Here is a 21,003-nt window from a genome sequence, read left to right as displayed (position 1 = left end):
TAACAGCACATGAGCTAAACTATATACACGTCAGTACATCAGTAATAGGATCCATAGTTCCTATAATACATGTCAGCAGTGACTACATAGGCCACTGGGGGAAAGCTGCCCGTAGCAACCAATCACAGCGTGGCTATCATTTCAGATTCTGCTCTTGAGAAATGAAAGCCGTGCTGTGATTGGTTGCTATGGTTCTTTTTGTCCCATTGAATACATTTGTTTGCTCCACAACAATCACACCCAGAGCTGCAAATACTTTACACATAAACACCTAGCCACTGATGCAAGTAGAAATGTCACAGTTCCTGGTGACGTCTTATGTACAGAGATCACAGAGGCATGTAATGTTCTTTATAACATAGCAGTAGCATATTATAACATACATTCCAGCTGCTGCAGAACTTCTTTTGGAGAGTAAAGAGGTATTTTAGGTATTTCCTATTCACTCCTGAAGCATCTGAGTTCTACGTTAAAGGGGTTGTCTTGTCTGAGACAATGGGGGCATATCGCCAGGATAAGCCCCCATTGTCTGATAGGTGTAAGTTCCACTGCTGGGACCTGCACCTATCTCCTAAACGGAGCCCCAAAAGTGGTGGAGGACGCACTGAGCATTCACAGCCGCCCTCCATTCATTTCTATGGGGCTGCAGAAAATAGCCGAATGCTGGCTATTTCCGTTGGGCCCATAGAAGTGAATGAAAGCGGTGGCGGTAATGCGCGGTGCGCTTCCATTCACTTCTATGAGGAGAGCGCTTGGTGGTGGTGGAACCGGAGTCCTCCAGCCACCGCTTTATCGTTTCCGTTCTCAATATACAGTACAGACCAAAAGTTTGGACACACCTTCTCATTCAAGAGTTTTCTTTATTTTCATGACTATGAAAATTGTAGATTCACACTGAAGACATCAAAACTATGAATTAACACATGTGGAATTATATACATAACAAACAAGTGTGAAACAACTGAAATTATGTAATATTCTAGGTTCTTCAAAGTAGCCACCTTTTGCTTTGATTACTGCTTTGCACACTCTTGGCATTCTCTTGATGAGCTTCAAGAGGTAGTCCCCTGAAATGGTTTTCATTTCACAGATGTGCCCTGTCAGGTTTAATAAGTGGGATTTCTTGCCTTATAAATGGGGTTGGGACCATTAGTGGCGTTGAGGAGAAGTCAGGTGGATACACAGCTGATAGTCCTACTGACTAGACTGTTAGAATTTGTATTATGGCAAGAAAAAAGCAGCTAAGTAAAGAAAAACGAGTGGCCATCATTACTTTAAGAAATGAAGGTCAGCCAGTCAGCCGAAAAATTGGGAAAACTTTGAAAGTAAGGGCTATTTGACCATGAAGGAGAGTGATGGGGTGCTGCGCCAGATGACCTGCCCTCCACAGTCACCGGACCTGAACCCAATCGAGATGGTTTGAGGTGAGCTGGACCGCAGAGTGAAGGCAAAAGGGCCAACAAGTGCTAAGCATCTCTGGGAACTCCTTCAAGACTGTTGGAAGACCATTTCAGGGGACTACCTCTTGAAGCTCATCAAGAGAAAGCCAAGAGTGTGCAAAGCAGTAATCAAAGCAAAAGGTGGCTACTTTGAAGAACCTAGAATATGACATATTTTCAGTTGTTTCACACTTGTTTGTTATGTATATAATTCCACATGTGTTAATTCATAGTTTTGATGCCTTCATAGTCATGAAAATAAAGAAAACTCTTTGAATGAGAAGGTGTGTCCAAACTTTTGGTCTGTACTGTAGGTGCGGGCCCCAGCGGTGGAACTTACACCTATCAGACAATGGGGGTATATCCTAGCGATATGCCCCCATTGTCTCAGATGAGACAACCCCTTTAAGTCTGGCAGAGAGCTTATAAGGCCTCATGCACACAACCATATTTTTGTTCTGTGTGACATCTGCATTTTCTTGCGTATAGCACGCTGACCCAGTCATTTCTATGGGGCCGTGCACACATCCATATTTCGCGGATCCATGTGACCGTTCTGCCAAACATGTCCTATTCTGGACCACATTGTGGATGAGAATAGTCATTTAGACCTCTTACACAAGGATCCACAAAATACAAATGCGGTCCGTGAGCATCCTGCAAAAAAAAGAAAAACTACCAAATGGACAATAATAGAACAGGTTCTATCATTTGTGGCCCGACCACATGAATGCGGATGATGAGAGTGAGAAAAAATACAGGATGCGCATAGAAGGTGTCCGTATTATGTGGATTTGTGGTTTAGGGGCTGAACTACGGATACGGTCATGTGCATGAAGCCTAATGCTCACTGCAGCTACTGAAGAACCTCTTATTTAAATTGAGAAGGAGCACTACATGAGAAGAAATAACTTCCTAAGGCTCCCTACACACATGAATTTGCACTTGCTTTTTTTTTACCACTAAAAAAAGCATCATAGAAGCCACTTGTGTTTTTTCCAACCACAGAAAAAACAGAAATCGAAAAAATAAAAATTGAGTATAGAATAATTGAATATGATATTTATTGAACAATCTAGGAATTGTGCCCCCCTTTTGTATGGGGCCTAATCTCCACGTGCAACCAATTTGCAGAACAAATATTTACTGTTTTAGATTACCTAACCTCTCTTCCTAGCTATTTTTTACTTATTTTTCACATATCTTTTGGATTATTATATTTTTTGTTTGATATATTTTTTGGATTAATATATTAGTGTATTTTATCGCAGATTTGTTCATTGGAAAGTGGATTCAGTATGTGCCAATTATATTAAGTTGGACACATGTCTATATGAATATATATATTTTTAGAGTTTTATATTATAGTTTTGTAGATATACATATGGTTTTACGCTTTTTTCGTAAAAAAGCAATGTCGCAGGATTATTTCCTTCACTACATAGCTTAATCGCAACAAGAAGGAGACAATATGGAAAAAACGCACATGTACCGGAAAAACCACATCAAAAATGCAACGATGCCGCAAGAATCTAAAATTCGATTCCAGTCCGGGGTTTTGACCACACTGAGTGGACTATAAAAGGAAGTGATGCTATAATGGGGGTAGAGCCACTGAGGAAGGGGAGAGACGTCCCCGAAACGCGTCTGGCGGAGTTCACCCCCATAAAGAAAGATCCAGATCAATTACGAAAGACAATATATTCAGAAAATATTCAGAATACTGGAGCGCTCCATTGACTTTCGATTTGAAAATACCCCAAAGAGAAACAGGATCGAACAGACCAAATAGGCTATTCCCGCGAGACAACCAGGTACGGAAGTCTCGGACGAGGACGCCAAACAGCGAAGGGAGACGGCGGCGCAGTGTGGTGAGTAGCGGCTTGAGAGAGACATTCTCCAACTACCGGCCCTGACTTATACGGGTAAGATACATGCTTATGCCTTACTCGCCACCTGTAGCCTTGTATCAACATTAGCTGGAATATTAGGTCTTCTCCTTGGGACTGAACTGTCACACGGCCATAGTGCCGATACCCGGAGGATTGATTGCCCTGAATGAGGGGAACACTTTAAGGAGGATACGACCAGATACGAAAAAGTGACTGTTCCAAATAACCTCCCTGTGGACGATACATCATAGATATATATCTACCCTGATAGAACTAAGGGACACCACTAGTCCATCTCTGATTCCAAGAGACGGCACCATCAGTGTGCGTGTATCCTGCGTTTTTTTTCTTTTTCTTCTCTTTTTCTTTATTGATTTTTTAAATTTATCTTTTTATTGGATGAGAATGTATTTTATTGTATCTCCCTTTTATCTGGGATTATGCTGATTTTAATATAAGTTTCTTAATAAATTGCCACTTTTCATATGAACCACATATTTGAGTGCCAGCCTTATATTACCTCATTTTATTATCCACTTTACTGATTGGGTGATCAGTTTTTAGGCTAGAGCACCAGTTCCAGCCTGGAGAGGTGGTGAGCTATCCACTACAGTATTACTATATAAATTACTGGTTTTAGGACACTTATCTGATCACGCTGGGATGCTACCCTTCACTAGGTATATGATGATTAGGGTGTTAATGGGTGGTAGTCACGTGGCTGTCACACCCAACCCCGAGACACCCTGTTGGACCAGTTTTCCCACCAAGCTCAACAAATATTGCAAAGCAGCCCTATCTTTCCATGTCTGCGTTCATCGCTATAGTTAAATCTGACTCCCTATTTATTTTGTATCACTCATCGGGACGAATTTACATTAACTAAACACGGTGAGCACAGCAGCTGGACTAGGGAAGTTCTCTGTGTGCCAATAATTACAGAGAGCAATGGCGGGACCTCATCTCCTGTGTTCTCCATTCATTCTTGTACATTCTTGCATGTAATGTCATCTGGACTATTTTCCTGTCTGGATTTCATACATTTTGGATAGATTGGTGGATGCTCCCGCTGGAGGGACTCAGTGGCGTAGCTAGAAATGACTGGGCCCCACAGCAAATTTTTGAATGGGGCCCCCTCCCCCAGTCATTTTTTCACAACCCCTTCCTTTCATGCCACCCCCATTCCTGTAGCTAGTAAAGATCGCTCTCTCAGACCAGGCCCGGCAGCTGTACCATCCGTTTTCTACACTGTCTATACTGTCACTGTATATAATTTCATTGTGTAATACTGTTGAGGGGGCCCTGACAAAATCTTTTAGTCCTCCTCCTCCTGGATGGGCCCCTTTTGGGTCAGGGCCCCAAAGCAGCCGCTTCCCCTGCTTCCCCTATAGCTACACCCCTGGTGGGACTGATGCCGAAACAAAACCAATACCCAGGTTTTTTCTCAACAAATTTCTGTTCAGCAAATAGTGAGTTGGATCTGTCACAATTATTAAAAGGCGCACATCTCGAACATAATTTAGGCACAACTGAGCAGGTCCATGCTCCAAAATGAAAGTCCACACCAGCAAGGCAGCTTTTGTAGATTTCCGCTATAATCTACACTAGATTCCTGGCATAAATTATAATAAATGTAACAGTCTGGCTATAGCAGCCCCTGGCATTACCTACTCCTGACCCACTTTTTTTTTGGGCAAAGTGGCAAGCTCTACACTCCCAAAAAGTCACATAAATGTATGCAACTTTGACAATTTTTCTGGTGCACAGGGGATAATTGGATAATGCCCAGCCCCCCCTCCTGCCCACATGTTTGTTTCCCTCTCCATTCCCTTTACATGACATCAAGGTCATTTCCCTGCCCTCTTATTTAATAAAAAGGCAGATCTTTTGGTCTTGCCTCCTAGGTTGTGACCAACCAGAGATGGCCCCCTCTTTCCAAGGGCTTATTATCTATATTGCACAAAAGAGAATGACTCCCAACATTATTAGGATGTGCAGCAGATTTGTTGCAGACCTTTATGTAAATCTGTTCCATACATCTGAATGTGCAGGCGTCAGTTCCTGAAGGTCAAAAGAAACCTCCAATCTCACCCATTTAACCCCTTAGATGTGCTCAATAGAAACTGCAGCATCTAAGGAGTTTGACAAACTCATCATTTGGACCTGAGGGCCCAAAATAGGGTGCGGTCCTTAAAGGGGATCATCCACAAAAGACTTAATCACCTATCAACAGAATAACAGATGAATAAATGATTACTGGGGATCCGACCATCAGGTCTGCCATGATCATGAGAATCGGGGATCTGTGTCCCTGGTTTCAAAGTATCGGTGCCCACACATGCATAATACTGATCCTGTGGATACGTGATAAATCTCTTTCATGTGCCAACCCTTGTAGAGGGACATTTCTATCAAATTATATTATGACATACTGTGCACTCAGAAAGTCTTCAAAACTTTTCACTTTTTTCACGCTTTATATTGTGGCTTTGTGCTAAAAAAATATAAAAAAATCAACTCTCCTATCAATCTACACTCAATAACCCAAATTTTAAAAATTGTGAACATAATTTTAGAAATGTATTAAGTCTTTGCTATGACACATGAAATTTAGTTCTGGGGGGCCTCCCATTTCTCTTAATCATCTCTGAGATGTTTCTACACCTTGATTGTTCCACCTATCGTAAATTTCAGTTGATTGAACATGATTTGGAAAGACTTACCACCCCATCAATATAAGGTCTCACAGCTGACAATGCATGTCAGAGCAAAAGCCAAGCCATTAGTAGGAAAGAACTGCCTATAGAGCTCAGAGACGGGGTTGTGTGGAGGCACATATCTGGAGAAGGGCACAGAAACATTTCTTGTGCTTTGAAAGTTCCAAAGAACACAGTGGCCTCACTAATTGTTCAATCAAAGAAGTTATGGACAACCAAGACTCTTCCTAGAGCTGGCCTCCCCACCAAACTAAGTAGTTGGGGGAAAGGGGCCTTGGTAAGAGAGGTGACCTAGAATCCAATGGTCACTCTGGTTGAGCTACAGATGGGAGAAACTTCCAGCAGGTCAACCATCACTGCAACACTTCAGCAATCTGGGCTTTATGGCAGAATAGCCAGAAAGAAGACTCTCCTCAGTAAAAGACACCTGAAAGCTGCCTGGAGTTTGCAAAAAAGCACCTAAAGGACTCTCAGACTATGAGAAACAAGATCCTCTGGTCTGATGGAGCCAAAATTGAACTTTTTGGTGTGAATTGTAAGCATTATGTCTGGAGTAAACTATACTTTGCTCGTTACCTGCCCAATAGCATCCCTACACTGAAGCATGGTGGTGGCAGCATCACACTGTAGGATTGTTTTTCAGTGGCTGGGACAGGGAGACTGGTCAGGGAGGAGGGAACGCACAAAGTACAAAGATATTCTTAATGAAAACCTGACCCCGAGTGCTCTGGACCTCAAGCTGGGCCAAAGATTCACCTTCCAACAAAACAATGACAATGCTTTCACTTTTGTCATCATGGGGTATTGAGTGCAGAATAATGCAAAATTATTTAGGACAAGGCTGCAACATAACAAAAAGTGAAAAAAGTGAAATGGCCAGAAGACTTTGTGTGAATATGTAATGTTTTTGTTTTGTTTTTACAAAGAAAGATGGTTTTCTGGATATACTTTTTTGAAGTCACTCCATGTATTCTACTCCCTGTCTAGGATTTTCTTTGTTTGGACTTTTAGAAGAGCAGACAGTGTCAATTGACTCATTAGGGCCAAAAGGGAGGGGGTAACCCAATAACCAGCAAAACGGTGTAGCTATTAGCAATGAACAGCAAATAAACAATTAGGTTCTAATTACTTTTTTTGTGGATCCATGTTTTGCGGACCACAAAATACATACGGTCATGCGCATGAGCGCTCATACTGAGCAGAGTGCTAAGAGTCCTCAGCTATCCCTGTGCATAAAGAGGAGGCTGTCAATCAGTGCATAAGACTACCCACTGGACGCCAAAGCATATAATGTGTTATTTCACTAGTAAAATACAAGTTATACTGAATCCTTTCCCACAAAACTTTATCTCAATCTGTTCAGTTCCTCCTGCTCTAGAACATGCTGCTTGAAGCTCAGACACCATGTTCAATGTGACAGCTTCACTTGAAGTGTTTTCTGGAATATTTAAGCATTGTTGCTACAGTGTCAACTACACTATCAAAAAGGCAAAAGAAAAACGACAAAATGAAAAATGAAACTTGCACTCATTCCTATGTCTTCAGGATAAAAATTGTAATCTGAGCATTTACAAAAACTCTAAGAATGTTGTATTTTTGTTAGACCAACAAGTTTCATGTTGGGTTTAAATCGATCACTCGATCAGAAGGTTTAAATAAAATCCCAAAAATTCACATTGTACACATGAATCTACTATTGCAATTGTCTTCAATATTGAAGAGTAGCTTCAAAATCTGCAAAATGTTCCCAGTACTGGTGCGGCCATGTGTATCTTCCAGTTTCGCCTGAACCTTCTGTCATCTTCGTCCCTCAAAAGCCCATACTTATTCCAAAGTTGACATCATAGATATAAACTACCACCATCCATGAAAGATAAAGGATATGTGTTACCTTCGTATTTCTCTTGATCTGTTGATTGCTCCTTCTTATCTTCAGTGCAGACATTTTACTACTCTGGTACTCTACTTTAGTAACTACAGCAATGGGTTCTAAACTTACCTACAATATGTTGACATGTGGACCAACCGGACAGCCAAGACAATGGCCCCCAGCAGCTTCCACATACCAATCATGCTAGAGTTTGCCATGACACCCAGCTGCAGGCTATACAGAGGAGCTCGACCACAATGCACAGTGTAGTCAAACCCGTAATATGTAAGGTAATAATATAACATGATACATCACATGAAATATTCTTGTAGTCCAGGGGTCAGCAACCTACGGCACTCCAGGTGTGGTGAAACTGCAACTCCCAGCATGCACACTTGCTTGGCTGTTCTCAGAACTCCCATAGAAGTAAGTGGAGCATGCTGGGAGCTGTAGTTTCACAACAGCTGGAGTGCAGGAGGTTGCTGATCCCTGTTGTAGGCATTAGTAGTATTTTTCAGGATATACTTAATATTTAGTCCTTAGTATAGGCTATTGATGTACAGTTGTGTTCAAAATTATTCAACCCCCACTGAAATTGAGTGTTTTGGCCAGTTTGACATTGATATTGATCATTTCAGTCATCTTGTTTACAATTAAATCAAAGAGGCACTTGTAAGTCAGACAAATATAACATAACATTTATAATGAAATAACCACAAATGTCTTTTCTGTGCTCACATCATTATCAGTTTTATTCAACCCCCAAGTGACATTCAATCTTAGTACTTAGTACAACATCCTTTTCCAGTTATAACAGCTTTTAAACGTGAAGCATATCTTGACACAAGTGTCTTGCAGCGATCTACGGGTATCTTCGCCCATTCTTCATGGGCAAAAGCCTCCAGTTCAGTCACATTCTTAGGCTTGCGCGCTGCAACTGCTTTCTTTAAGTCCCACCAGAGGTTCTCAATCGGATTTAAGTCTGGTGACTGCGATGGCCACTTCAAAATGTTCCAGCCTTTAATCTGCAACCATGCTCTAGTGGACTTGGAGGTATGCTTGGGATCATTGTCCTGTTGAAATGTCCAACGTCTCCCAAGCCTCAGGTTTGTGACGGACTGCATCACATTTTCATCCAATATCTCCTGGTACTGAAGAGAATTCATGGTACCTTGCACACGCTGAAGCTTCCCTGTACCCAGGGGCGTAACGATCGCGGTCGCAGAGAGTGCGACTGCGACCGGGCCCGGCGGGAGGGGGGCCCGCTGCAGAGTGCTTGCGGCGGCAGGCGGGCCCTGCGAAACTGATCTGTGCTTGATTCACCTGCGCTGCCTGTGTGCACCGTTCTCCCTCACTCAGCTGCTGCCGCTCCTCCGCCGGGCCCTCCCTCAAGCTACACACGCCCACAATACGCCCACAATACACCCACATGACCACGGCCGCGTGACCCGTCCCTCCGCTCACGCGAGATGAGAGTCTCTGACGTCAGGACTCAGGAGAGTAGACTCTAGGCGCACAGGCGCAGCAAAAGCCCGCCAGAGCAGATTTAAAAGAGGCAGAGCCCCGCCCCCCAGCAGTGTGTGCCTGTGCCAGCACAGATTAGAGGGCTCAGGGCGCGATTCTCCGAGGAAGAAAGAAGAGGACCGACCGACCAACCGACCGACAGACAGACACCAAGGGCGAGCGCTGGGCATTGCAGCAGAAGTACTGCACTCCAGGACCATCTTCTCCTGCCTCACTGCCTGCTGGACTGGTCTATAGACTGGTAGGTAGTGTATTAGTAATGCAATGATTCATCCATGTTGTCCCCTGACCCTGATCATCCATCCATCCGCCACACCCCCTGAATTCAGACATTATTATCGTCTGAAATCAGGGCTGGAGTGGGGCCGATGGATGGATCATCAGTGGACGGTAATAATTATCCGTACCCACTGTATATCATGAAAAATACCCATTTAAAAGAAATGGGTATTTTGACACTTGAGGCCACAAGGAGACACGTTATACTGTATGAATGCTGCCACTGACTCGGGGACTGCTCTGGAGTGGCACCTGGCAACTACCTGCAGCCAAGCCTATCCTCACCATCAGAGGCTCTAGTGAAGACCAGGTAGTTGCTTAGTCACGCCCCTCCAGAGTATAGCCAGTCAGTGGCGCAGTGGGTCCACACCCGCTGATCTGTAACAGTAACTGAGGCACTCCTGTTATTGTCTTGTACGTCTGTTACCTTGTATTAAAATTCCCTGGCCCTTGATCCATTTCGCCTGTTTTCTTTATGCCTGATGTCACAAAGGTGCGCTTAGGTCTCCGGCATGTGACGGGTCTGTAGGCTCAGTTCGGCTCAGGTTTGTAACAAATCTGTCCTTTTCGTTCTTCTGTACCAATAATGGAGTAGTGTCTCCCCAACAATTGGGGTGTGCCTCACTAGTGAGTTCTGTATTTCAGTTGGAAAAGAACTGTTTTATGCCATTGTTGCCGTTTTTTCAATCTCAAAGTCTTTAAAACTCAGGCAATTTTCATATTTAATTTGCAGATTAAATAAATTTGTGTCGCAGCAACTAACCTAATCCACCATAATGTCGTCTTACCATCATATGAGTGGCTCACAAAAACGCAAAAGAAAAAGGGAAGATGAGAAAAAAACTCAGAAACTCCCAAAAATAAGCAGCTATTTTTCACAGGCTGCTGGTGCTTCTGGTGGTTCTGCAACTACTGAGACCATAACTGGTCAGTGTGAGGACATAAGTGAGACTGAGAGACCTTCTACTAGTACAGTTATTGAAAGCTCTCAATCGTTGATGGAGGAGGATAGTATCCACAGTGAAACATGTAGCTTCAGTCCTAGCATTGAAGAAGTGGAGCCGCATACAAGTGCCAGTATATCTAAAGTACAAGAAAGTTTAGAAAGTGAAGATGCTGGCACTGTCTGTATAGAACGTACTTTACTTGGAGAAAAGTATGTTACAGATAGGGGACATTTTCCCATTACAATAAAAGACCCCAACATAAAAAAATTTATTCTTTCTAATGGCCCCTGCAGACCTAACGGGCCATTTCCCAGAGATAACGATAACAGGTGTTTCTCTGAGAAGTACTATGACAGAATTACAAAAGCAGGCCATAAGATTCCTGTCATGTGGTTATGCTACTCTCCAAAGCTAAACGTTGCTTATTGCGAGCCATGCTGGTTATTTGGTGATCGTAAAAGATTAGGCTTTGAACCTGCATGGGCTAAAGGAATAAAAAAATGGCAAAGGCTCTCAGCAAAAATACAGATTCATGAAGCTTCCCAAGCTCACATGGACGCTTGTATTGTGTATGATCAATGGAGGAGAAAAAAAAACATAGATGCAGAGACTGAAAGACAAATTTTAAAAGAGAAAAACTTTTGGCGACAAGTCCTTCATCGAATAACCAATGTGACCTTAACCATGGCAATGTCTAATCTAGCTTTCCGTGGTCATGTCGAAAAAATAGGCGAGAGTAATAATGGCAACTTTCTCTCTATTGTAGAGCTGCTCGCAGAATATGACCATGTTTTGAAGGAGCTACTCCAGTTACCGCAGGGGACAGCTAAATACCTAAGCCCCAAAATACAAAATGAAATAATAGATATCCTTTCAAAAAAAGTAGAAGAAGGCATTGTGAGTGAAATTAAAGCCTCCAATTTTTATTCAATAATTATGGACACAACACAAGATGTTTCTAAAGTTGACCAATTAAGTCAAATATTCCGATATGTGACTGTAAGCAGAGACAAAACCCAAAGGGCAACTGCTATAGCTATACAAGAAGCATTTTTAGGTTTTCATGTCGTAGAAGACCCTAGTGCTGCAGGACTTGAAAATGACATTATAAAATGTATAGAAAGTAGAGGTTTACAGCTATCAAAATGTCGGGGGCAGGGTTATGATGGTGCTGCCACCATGAGTGGAGTATACTCGGGTGTTCAAACTCGCATTCAAAAGAAAGAAAGAAATGCTTTGTACATTCACTGTGCAGCCCACAACCTTAATTTAGTTCTACAAGATGCCGTGAGCCACGTACCTGAGGTGTCAAGATTTTTTGAGGTGATACAGAGTTTGTATGTTTTTTTTGGAGAAAGTATCACCCGATGGTCTGTTCTTCAGTCACTAACCACTGAATCCTCTGTGACCCTAAAAAGACTGTGCCCAACACGATGGTCATCCCGTTATGACTCGCTGCTTGCCCTACGCTTTCGGTTTGTTGATGTCCTTAAAGCACTGTCTAAATTAATATTGACTTCGACCAAAAGTAAAGAGAGGGAAGAGGCCAGGGTCCTTAGGAATAAAATTGAATCTTTTGAGTTTGTCTTCCTACTTGTTCTACAGAGTAAAGTTCTGGAGCATATAAATGCAATATCAAAGGTTCTGCAGTCAGAACATATGGATCTGTGCAATGCAGCCCATTTAATTCATAATGCCATTGAAGCTCTTAGCAGCTACAGGAAGCAATTTGAAGATGCTAAAACAACAGCTATCAAACTTGCTGAGAAGTGGGGAATTCCTGCAATGTTTGTAATTAAAAGAGTGCCCAAAGTAAAGCGCCATAGTGGGGAGCTATGTTTGGACGAAAGACTGCAAGACCCAGAGAAGAGATTTAAAACTACTATTTTTTATGCTACTTTAGATGTAATAACATCCCAGTTATCAAGCAGATTTGGTAGCATGAACACTGTAGTTGAAAGATTTCGGATCATTCAGCCACGTGTGCTGGCGACTGAATCAGAGGATAACTTGTTTCAAGCTGCACTGCAATTTTAGCATTATTACCAAGATGACATATCTTCCGATTTCGCAGGGCAATTGGTTAGTTTTCGGAGCGCACTGCAAAATGAGATCTCTGAGCTCCACACAGTTAAAGATTTGGCACACCTGCTTATAATTGACAATGCTGCTTTGTCATCTACCCTACCGGATGTATGTACAGCTTTAATACTTTTCCTCACATTACCAGTGACGGTGGCATCTGCAGAAAGATCATTTTCCAAATTATCTCTGATTAAAAATTACTTGAGAAACAGCATGTCACAACAATGGCTTTCTGGCCTTGCCCTTCTAAGCATTGAGAATGAAAGAGCAAGAAAACTGGACATTCCAGCTATTGTTGACAAATTTGCTGAGTCTAAAGCGAGACGGCGCAACTTCTAGTAATATGTATTTTGCGTAAGTGAGCAGTTTGTTGGGTACAGGGAGTTATATTATCAAAGTTCATACTAACCCAGTTCAATTTATTCAACTTTGGTTGTACTAAACAGTTAACTAGTTTGGTTCTATTTTAGCTGCCTTCTTTTTGGTAACAATGATGCAGATTAATAAACAATTCTGATGTTGTTAGACTCTAAAACACAACGACCGCCTTTGAACTATTTGAATACAGCACTGGTTTCTGCACAACAAAAGCTTAATATCAAAAAGAAGGCAGATGTTACCAACATCAAAAATACTTAACATAATTACTAAATGCTACCATCTCCTTTCCTACAGTGAGAACAAATTGGTTCCTTTCTACTTGATGCCTCCTCGTTGGACCTGGCTGGTTAATTTTGATGTTTCATTTGGATTTCTGTTCTGGTTGAGAAGCACAACTCGTGCTTATTCACAATCAAATTTTGGTAAGTAAAAAATTTATATAATTTTATATTTAACATATCTAATTATGCAACTTAATAAATGCTACCATCTCCTTTCCTACAGTGAGAACAAATTGGTTCCTTTCTACTTGATGCCTCCTCGTTGGACCTGGCTGGTTAATTTTGATGTTTCATTTGGATTTCTGTTCTGGTTAAGAAGCATGACTCGTTCCTTTTCACATTCAAATTTTGGTAAGTAAAAAAATGTATATAATTTTATATTTAACATATCTAATTATGTCACTTAATAAATGCTACCATCTCCTTTCTTACAGTGAGAACAAATTGGTTCCTTTCTACTTGATGCCTCCTCGTTGGACCTGGCTGGTTAATTTTGATGTTTTATTTGGATTTCTGTTCTTGTTAAGAAGCACAACTCGTACTTATTCACAATCAAATTTCAGTAAGTAAAAAAATTTATTATATTTGAAATTCTTATCTAATTAGGCACCAAACTGACAGCCAATATTCTGTGATTATTATATTTTTTAATTGTAGGTGATTTACCAAGATATGGGTCAAGAAGCTTTATGCCTTATGTGGAGAATCTTTGTTCTGGAACGCTTTTAACATTTTTTTCTATATTTTATATGGTAACATTAAAAAAAAAAAAATTAAAACCCCTATCTCCTTCTATTTAATATTCAACTACAACACTTTCAAACCGGGAGGGGGTGGAGTCTTGGCGGGGGTGGAGTCTTGGCGGGGGTGGAGTCTTGGCGGGGGGGCCCCAATTTAAAGTTTGCCCTGGGGCCCATAGAACTCTAGTTACGCCACTGCCTGTACCTGTAGAAGCAAAACAGCCCCAAAGCATGATTGACCCCCCGCCATGCTTCACAGTAGGCAAGGTGTTCTTTTCTTCATAGGCCTTGTTCTTCCTCTTCCAAACATAGCGTTGATCCATCGGCCCAAACAGTTCTAATTCTGTTTCATCAGTCCACAGAACACTATCCCAAAACTTTTGTGGTTTGTCCACATGACTTTTGGCATACTGCAGTGGACTCTTCTTATTCTTTGGAGACAGCAAGGGGGTGCACCTGGGAGTTCTGGCATGAAGGCCTTCATTACGCAGTGTGCGCCTTATTGTCTGAGCTGAAACTTCAGTACCCACATCTGACAAATCTTTTTTCAGTTCCTCAGCAGTCACACGGGGACTTTTCTCCACTTTGCGCTTCAGGTAGCGCACAGCAGTCGAAGTCAGCATCTTCTTTCTGCCACGACCAGGTAGCGTTTCAACAGTGCCCTTTGCCTTGAATTTGCGAATGATGCTTCCTATTGTGTCTCTTGGTATGTTTAACATCTTTGCAATCTTCTTATAGCCATTGCCCTTCCTGTGAAGAGAAATCACCTCTTCTCTTGTCTTCCTGGACCACTCTCTTGACTTCACCATGTTTGTAAACACACCAGTAAATGTCTAGAAGGAGCTGAGTATCAGTCCTTTTAAATCTGCCTAATTGGTGCTTATTATGCTTGATTGCTGCTCCTTGACATCCACAGGTGTTTTCAATACCTGATCGAAAACACTTGAATGAACCTCTGTTCTTAAGAGTGGTAGTCTTTAAGGGGTTGAATAATTGTGGCAATGAAGAAATCACAAAAAAAAACACATTTAATACTGTATTACAACAACAATTGATGTCATTTTAGTTGCATTTGGTTCTTTAAAAAGTCCTTGTAAGATTTCATTCTGAACACAATTACAAATGTACACTAAATTCCCTAAAACCCTTTACAGCATTGGGGGTTGAATAATTTTGAACACAACTGTATGATTGGCAAGGATTCCACTCCTAGGACCCCTCACTGAGTACCAGAACTAAGGAGCAGCATTCCTTGCTGGAGCACCTTCACCGCAGTACCCGACACACAATGTTAATATAAGTGTGGCATTGCATGTTGCTACTGGTCAGGCCATTCATGTGAATGGGACTGAAATGAGTTGAACTGCAGTACCAGGCACTGCCATACTTATATTATTTTAGCCTGTTGGAAGCTCAGGATATATGCACTTTGAACTTGAACGTCGTGAGGTTTTCTTCTTTGTTTAGTAGTTTACTTCTTTGCTATGTTATCCGTCCTGAAAATTACAAATGCAATAACTAAAGCTCATCTGCCTTAACACGGGACAACAGAGCAGCAGATTTTAGGGAAGGAAGCGTTCCTTCCCGACAATCTACTGCTCACTGATTAAGGAGGCCGCTGCCTTTACAGGAGACAGTATGGGAAGGAGCAATCACTAACGTCATCGCTCTTCCCCATACTGTCATTTGCCGGCAGCAGATTTTGTTTACACAGCACAGTCTGCTGCCGACGATTTTTGTGTGTAAACAAACGGTCGGATTACCTGATGAATGAGCGTTTCCCTCGTTCATCGGCAGTACATTTACACCGCCAGATAATCGCTAATTCCTATGGACCTTCTTCAGCGATTATCTTTAGGGTTCTTGGCCCATTCAAATGGCCTTTTAAAAGGGTTGTCCAGGATTTTACTGCTGATGGCCTTTTCTCAGGATAGACCACAATGTGTTATCAGCGGGCATCCAGCACCCTGCTCCTTCGCCAACCAGCTGTTAACTTGTAGCTCCATCCATTGTGAAATGGACGGTTACCAGCCTTATCCACTACACTATGCACAGAGCTGTGTAGCGTCCAGGGGCATTGCTAGATTAAAACGTTCGGGGCCTGGGCAATACAGTTGTATCGAGCTGGCAGGCAGGACATTCGGGGCCTGGGACAAAACATCAGGGGCCCAGGCCCCGAATGAGCTGCCTGCCAACTAGATACAACTGTATTGCCCTCCTCAGGACAGCAATACAATTGAATCTAATGCAGTGGAAGAGCTGAAGGACCTGTGGTGACATCACAGGTTATGTGACCAGTAAAACAGGCAGTGGTTGAGAAGGACCTGCAATGATGTCACCATCATGTGACCAGTGCAGGAGAGGACTGCAGTGAAGAGGAGAAGACCTGGGGGGAAGCTGTGGTGAGATCTGCTACATGAGGAGAGGTAAATGAAGGGAGAGGCAGAGCAATGCTGGGAGTTGTGGTTATTTAACTGACACTGTATGTTAAGGCTGAAGAGAGGGATGATATTTACATGGGACAGAATGTTGGAGGGGGCTGGGGTAGGGAGTGATGTTATTTACATGGGACTGTATGTTGATTGCGGCTGTGGGAGGGAGGGATGTTATTTACATGGGACTGTATGTTGAAGGAGGCTATGGGAGGGGATTATGTTATTTACATGGGACTGTATGTTGGAGGCGGCTGTGGGAGGGAGTGATGTTATTCACATGGGACTGTATGTTATTGGCGGCTGTGGGAGGGAGTGATGTTATTTACATGGGACTGAATGCTAAAGGGGTCTGAGGGAGGGAGGGAGTGATTTTACTTACATGGGACTGAATGTTGAGGGGGTAATGTTATTTACATGGGACTATGTTGAGGGGGTGATGTTTACATGGGATTGCATGTTGGAGGTGGCTGGGGAGGGGGTGATATTTACTTGGGACTGTATTTTGGAGGGGGCTGTAGATAGAGAGGGATGTTATTTACATGGGACTGTATATAGGAGGGGGCTGGAGAGATGGTGTGATGTTATTTACATGGGACTCTATGGTGGAGAGAGAGAAATAGTGTTATTTACATGGGACTGTATGTTGATTGCGGCTGTGGGAGGGATGTTATTTACATGGGACTGAATGTTGGACGGGGCAGGGTGATGGTATTTACATGGGACTGTATGTTGAAGGCGGCTATGGGAGGGGATTATGTTATTTACATGGGACTGTATGTTGGAGGCGGCTGTGGGAGGGAGTGATGTTATTCACATGGGACTGTATGTTACTGGCGGCTGTGGGAGGGAGTGATGTTATTTACATGGGACTGAATGTTAAAGGGGTCTGAGGGAGGGAGTGATTTTACTTACATGGGACTGAATGTTGAGGGGGTAATGTTATTTACATGGGACTGTATTTTGGAGGGGGCTGGAGAGATGGTGTGATGTTATTTACATGGGACTCTATGATGGAGAGAGGGAAATAGTGTTATTGACATGGGACTGTATGTTGGAGGGGCTGAAGGCAGGGGAGTGATGTTATTTACATAGGACTGTATTTTGGAGGGGGCAGGAGAGATGGCGTGATGTTATTTACATGGGACTGTATAGTGGAGGGAGGAATATAACTACAGGGGGCCCTGCAAATCCAGGGGACATTAAGCGTTCTTATTACTACTGAGGGCTCTATAGGAGTGACTTATAGATCCACCTTATTTCTATATTTCTACTAAGAGCACTATGGGGGCCTTATTACTACTGAGGGGTCTGTAGAGAGCTTTATTACCACTGGGGGAACAATAGTAGGGCCTTATTACTACTGAGGGCTTTGTGAGGGTATTATTAATACTGGAGGGCTCTTCTACTAATTGGTGGCACTCTTGGGGAGCATTATCATGGTGGGGGGGGGGGGGGCAGTATTACTATCTTTATGGTACTATTTTTTCTTCAGGATAGTATTTAGGGGTATTGGGGAGCACAGCGAGCAGCTGGATAACACTGTGGGGACTCCAGGTTGGGAGATGATGATAGAAATATGAGGAAACTAAGATGTCTGTGTTTCACACTCTGCAGAGACGAGGCGGCTGAAAGAAGTTGTACGGACCAAATGGAGAAGATGATGACAGAGAAGATCTACATCAGAGGAGACGTCACCTGGAGGCACTGGATGTGACAGGTATGTGCTTATGTATAGCAAAATGTGGGGGGAGGGGGGTGGCGACTGGGCCATATTCATTGGGGCTTGGGCCCCGGATCTTTTGAGACCCTATCAACCCCCCCTGGTAGCGTCCACTCCGATGCTACCCCAAAACAGCTGGCAGGGATGTGGGCTGTTGGAAGACCATTGGTCAGGTATTAATGACCTATCTTGAGGATAGGCATGAGTGGTAAAATCCTAGACCACCCCTTTAATGTACATATGACAACACCTGATTTAGTAGTTTAACTTTATTATTTGTGGTCCTGGCTACGGCGCGAAGCCTGATGAGTGTGACTGAACCTAACTAGCTAAAGTGGCTGGTGGTGTGCCTGTTGCCACGTGATGAGGGTAGGCCAAATAAAGGGGGCATACCCTGGGAGATGTAAGGAGAAGGGCCGGGAGGGAGGGGCGAGAGAGGACGTGCACCCGGAGAGCTGGGCGGCGGAGCTTAAGAAGCCCCCTACGCCCCTCCCACAAAAGCAGGCTGGATTCAGCCTGCTGAATTTGTGGTCCTGGCTACGGCGCGAAGCCTGATGAGTGTGACTGAACCTAACTAGCTAAAGTGGCTGGTGGTGTGCCTGTTGCCACGTGATGAGGGTAGGCCAAATAAAGGGGGCAAAAATACGAGTAGGAAAGGTTTAGGAAACGACTCTTTATTGTGGAAGATGGAATTACAGAACCAAGTCAGAGAAAGCTGCGGCGATTTCGGCTTTTGGCTGCGGGATGTATTGTGAGAAACAAGAGGACTTCCAGCGACCCATTTTGCGTATGATGTGGGCCGGTACCCCATGTTTGGATGCGGCGGAGGCGGCTCCGATCCTGAACGAATGGCCCGTGATGGCCTGGGGGTTGAACCCTAGCCCTGACGCGAGGCTGCGAATGTGTTTGACGAACTGCGAGGAGGTGAGTGGCTGTGACGGGAAAGGAAGGAGAGGGCTGGCGGGAGCCCGGTTGCCCAGGGTGATTAGCAACCTGTTGAGGACGGCCACGGGACACCAGGAGTTGGAGGTAGGGAAGTATTCTATGCGCACTGGGGGCCCGATTTGTGAAGTTTTGGAGACTGGCAAGGTGAAAGTGAAATGTTCGTGACTACGGATGAGTTGGTTTAGAGTGGGGCCTATGTTGTGAGGAGAGGTGCCGGTGAATTCCCCGGGCCGGAGAAAGCCGTAAAAGCTTAGGTAGAGGGCGGCCTTGAGAATGCAGCTTCTGAAAGGGCCAAAAGGACTGCCGTCTAGGGAGGAGGAGAGTTTCCTGAACAGGTCCCCTGACACAGGTTGCCTGGAGGGAATGGGTTTGTGAGAGCTTTTTTGAATACCCCGCAGTGTGGCTTTGATGGCGTGGGAAGAAAAGACTGAGTTGCTGTCTGGATGACTGATCATGAGGTGATGTTGGACCCCTGACAGATATGATCTGATGGTGCTGAAAGAGAGGTGTAGGTCCTTGTGGCAGTATGCCAGGAAGGCCATGATGAAAGTGGTTTCGCTTACGTTGCCCCTGGGGTGAAGGCGACGAAAAACCTGGAAAGTTTTCCAACCTGACTGGTAATTCCTGGTGGAGTTTTCGGACAAGGACTTGCGGATGAGATTTTGAGCCATGGATAGGTGTCTGTCTAGTCCAGGATCAGGGAGCCGAAGTCCGGGGGGGGAATCCCGATTCTCTCGGCTTGCGGCATGACCTGGAAGAAGAGAGTTAGATTTAGGCGAGACAAGGCATCCGCTGCGACGTTTCTGATGCCCTGGATGTGGGTGCAAGAAACATGAAAATTGTGTTTGAGGGCAAGCCAGGTGAGTTTGCGTAGGAAGCGCATGACTTTGGGTGAGCTGGATCTGCCTTTAGTGATGATGTCGACGACCGTGTGGTTGTCGGTGATGAACCGAACTGGCATGTTACTCCATTCTTCGCCCCAGACTTGTGCGGCTGCCACGATGGGGTACAACTCAAGGAGCGGAGAGGACTGAATGGCTTGAGGGTCTGAGTGGATTTGAGAGGGCCAGGAACCGGCGAACCACTGGTGGCCGAATAAGGCGCCGAACCCGACGGACGCGGCCGCATCGGAGTACACGGTCGGACAGGTGGGACTCCAGCGAGGGACAAACATGGAGATGCCATTCCATGCTGCCAGAAAGACCCTCCACATGTCTAGGTCGGCCAGGGCTTCACGGTCCAGTTGAATCAGCGAGTCCTGGGTAGTGGCTGTTGGTAATAATTGGAGGAGTCTTGCTGTGAAGGATCGTCCTTGTGGCATGATGCGGGTTGCGAAGTTGAGAGAACCCAGAAGTGACTGCAGGTCGCCCTTGGTCATGGTTCTGGATCCTATGTGAGCGGAAATGGATGATTGGAGTCTCACTAGTTTGTCCTCTGGGAGTCTGGCTTCCATTCTGCAGGTATCTAGCGTGATACCCAAGAAGGTGAGGGCCGTATTAGGGCCATCGACCTTTGATGGCGCCACTGGGACCTGTAAGGCGGAGAAAATGCTAAGGAGACTTTCCAATCGGTCGGGCACGTGGTTGGGGTGCTCGATCAGCAAGAAATCGTCCAGGTAGTGTATGACTCTGGGACAATTACCGTGGTTTACCAGGATCCAATGGAGGGCCTGGGCGAACTGATCAAAGAGCCAGGGGCTGCTCTTTGACCCGAACGTGAGGCGGGTGGCGAAGAAGTACTGGTCCCTC

At 44.1% G+C, this 21,003-nt stretch overlaps 1 protein-coding gene and 1 long non-coding RNA gene across 3 annotated transcripts in view; one reads left to right on the top strand and one right to left on the bottom strand.

Annotated features, from left to right (window-relative positions):
• The window catches only part of STPG4 (sperm-tail PG-rich repeat containing 4), an 85,418-nt gene extending 77,425 nt beyond the window's left edge, over positions 1-7,993 (bottom strand). The window contains 1 exon segment of the mRNA XM_040430184.1: positions 7,940-7,993. Within this exon segment, the coding sequence (XP_040286118.1) occupies positions 7,940-7,993 (54 nt within the window).
• Positions 7,994-9,583: 1,590 nt separating this feature from the next.
• Positions 9,584-14,176, top strand: LOC120999428. 2 transcript variants are annotated; one of them, XR_005778526.1, is made up of 5 exons: positions 9,584-9,683; positions 13,429-13,556; positions 13,639-13,766; positions 13,850-13,977; positions 14,073-14,176. It is a non-coding gene; the product is annotated as an uncharacterized LOC120999428 (long non-coding RNA). The 2 variants fall into 2 exon arrangements; XR_005778525.1 differs by lacking the exon at positions 9,584-9,683 and having other exon boundaries at positions 13,085-13,556.
• Positions 14,177-21,003: the final 6,827 nt, after the last annotated feature.

Source organism: Bufo bufo, chromosome 4 (assembly GCF_905171765.1).
Source record: "Bufo bufo chromosome 4, aBufBuf1.1, whole genome shotgun sequence".
Classification (NCBI taxonomy): Eukaryota; Metazoa; Chordata; class Amphibia; order Anura; family Bufonidae; genus Bufo; species Bufo bufo.
Note: the sequence above shows the minus strand (reverse complement) of the source record. Positions and strands in the feature narration are given on the sequence as shown.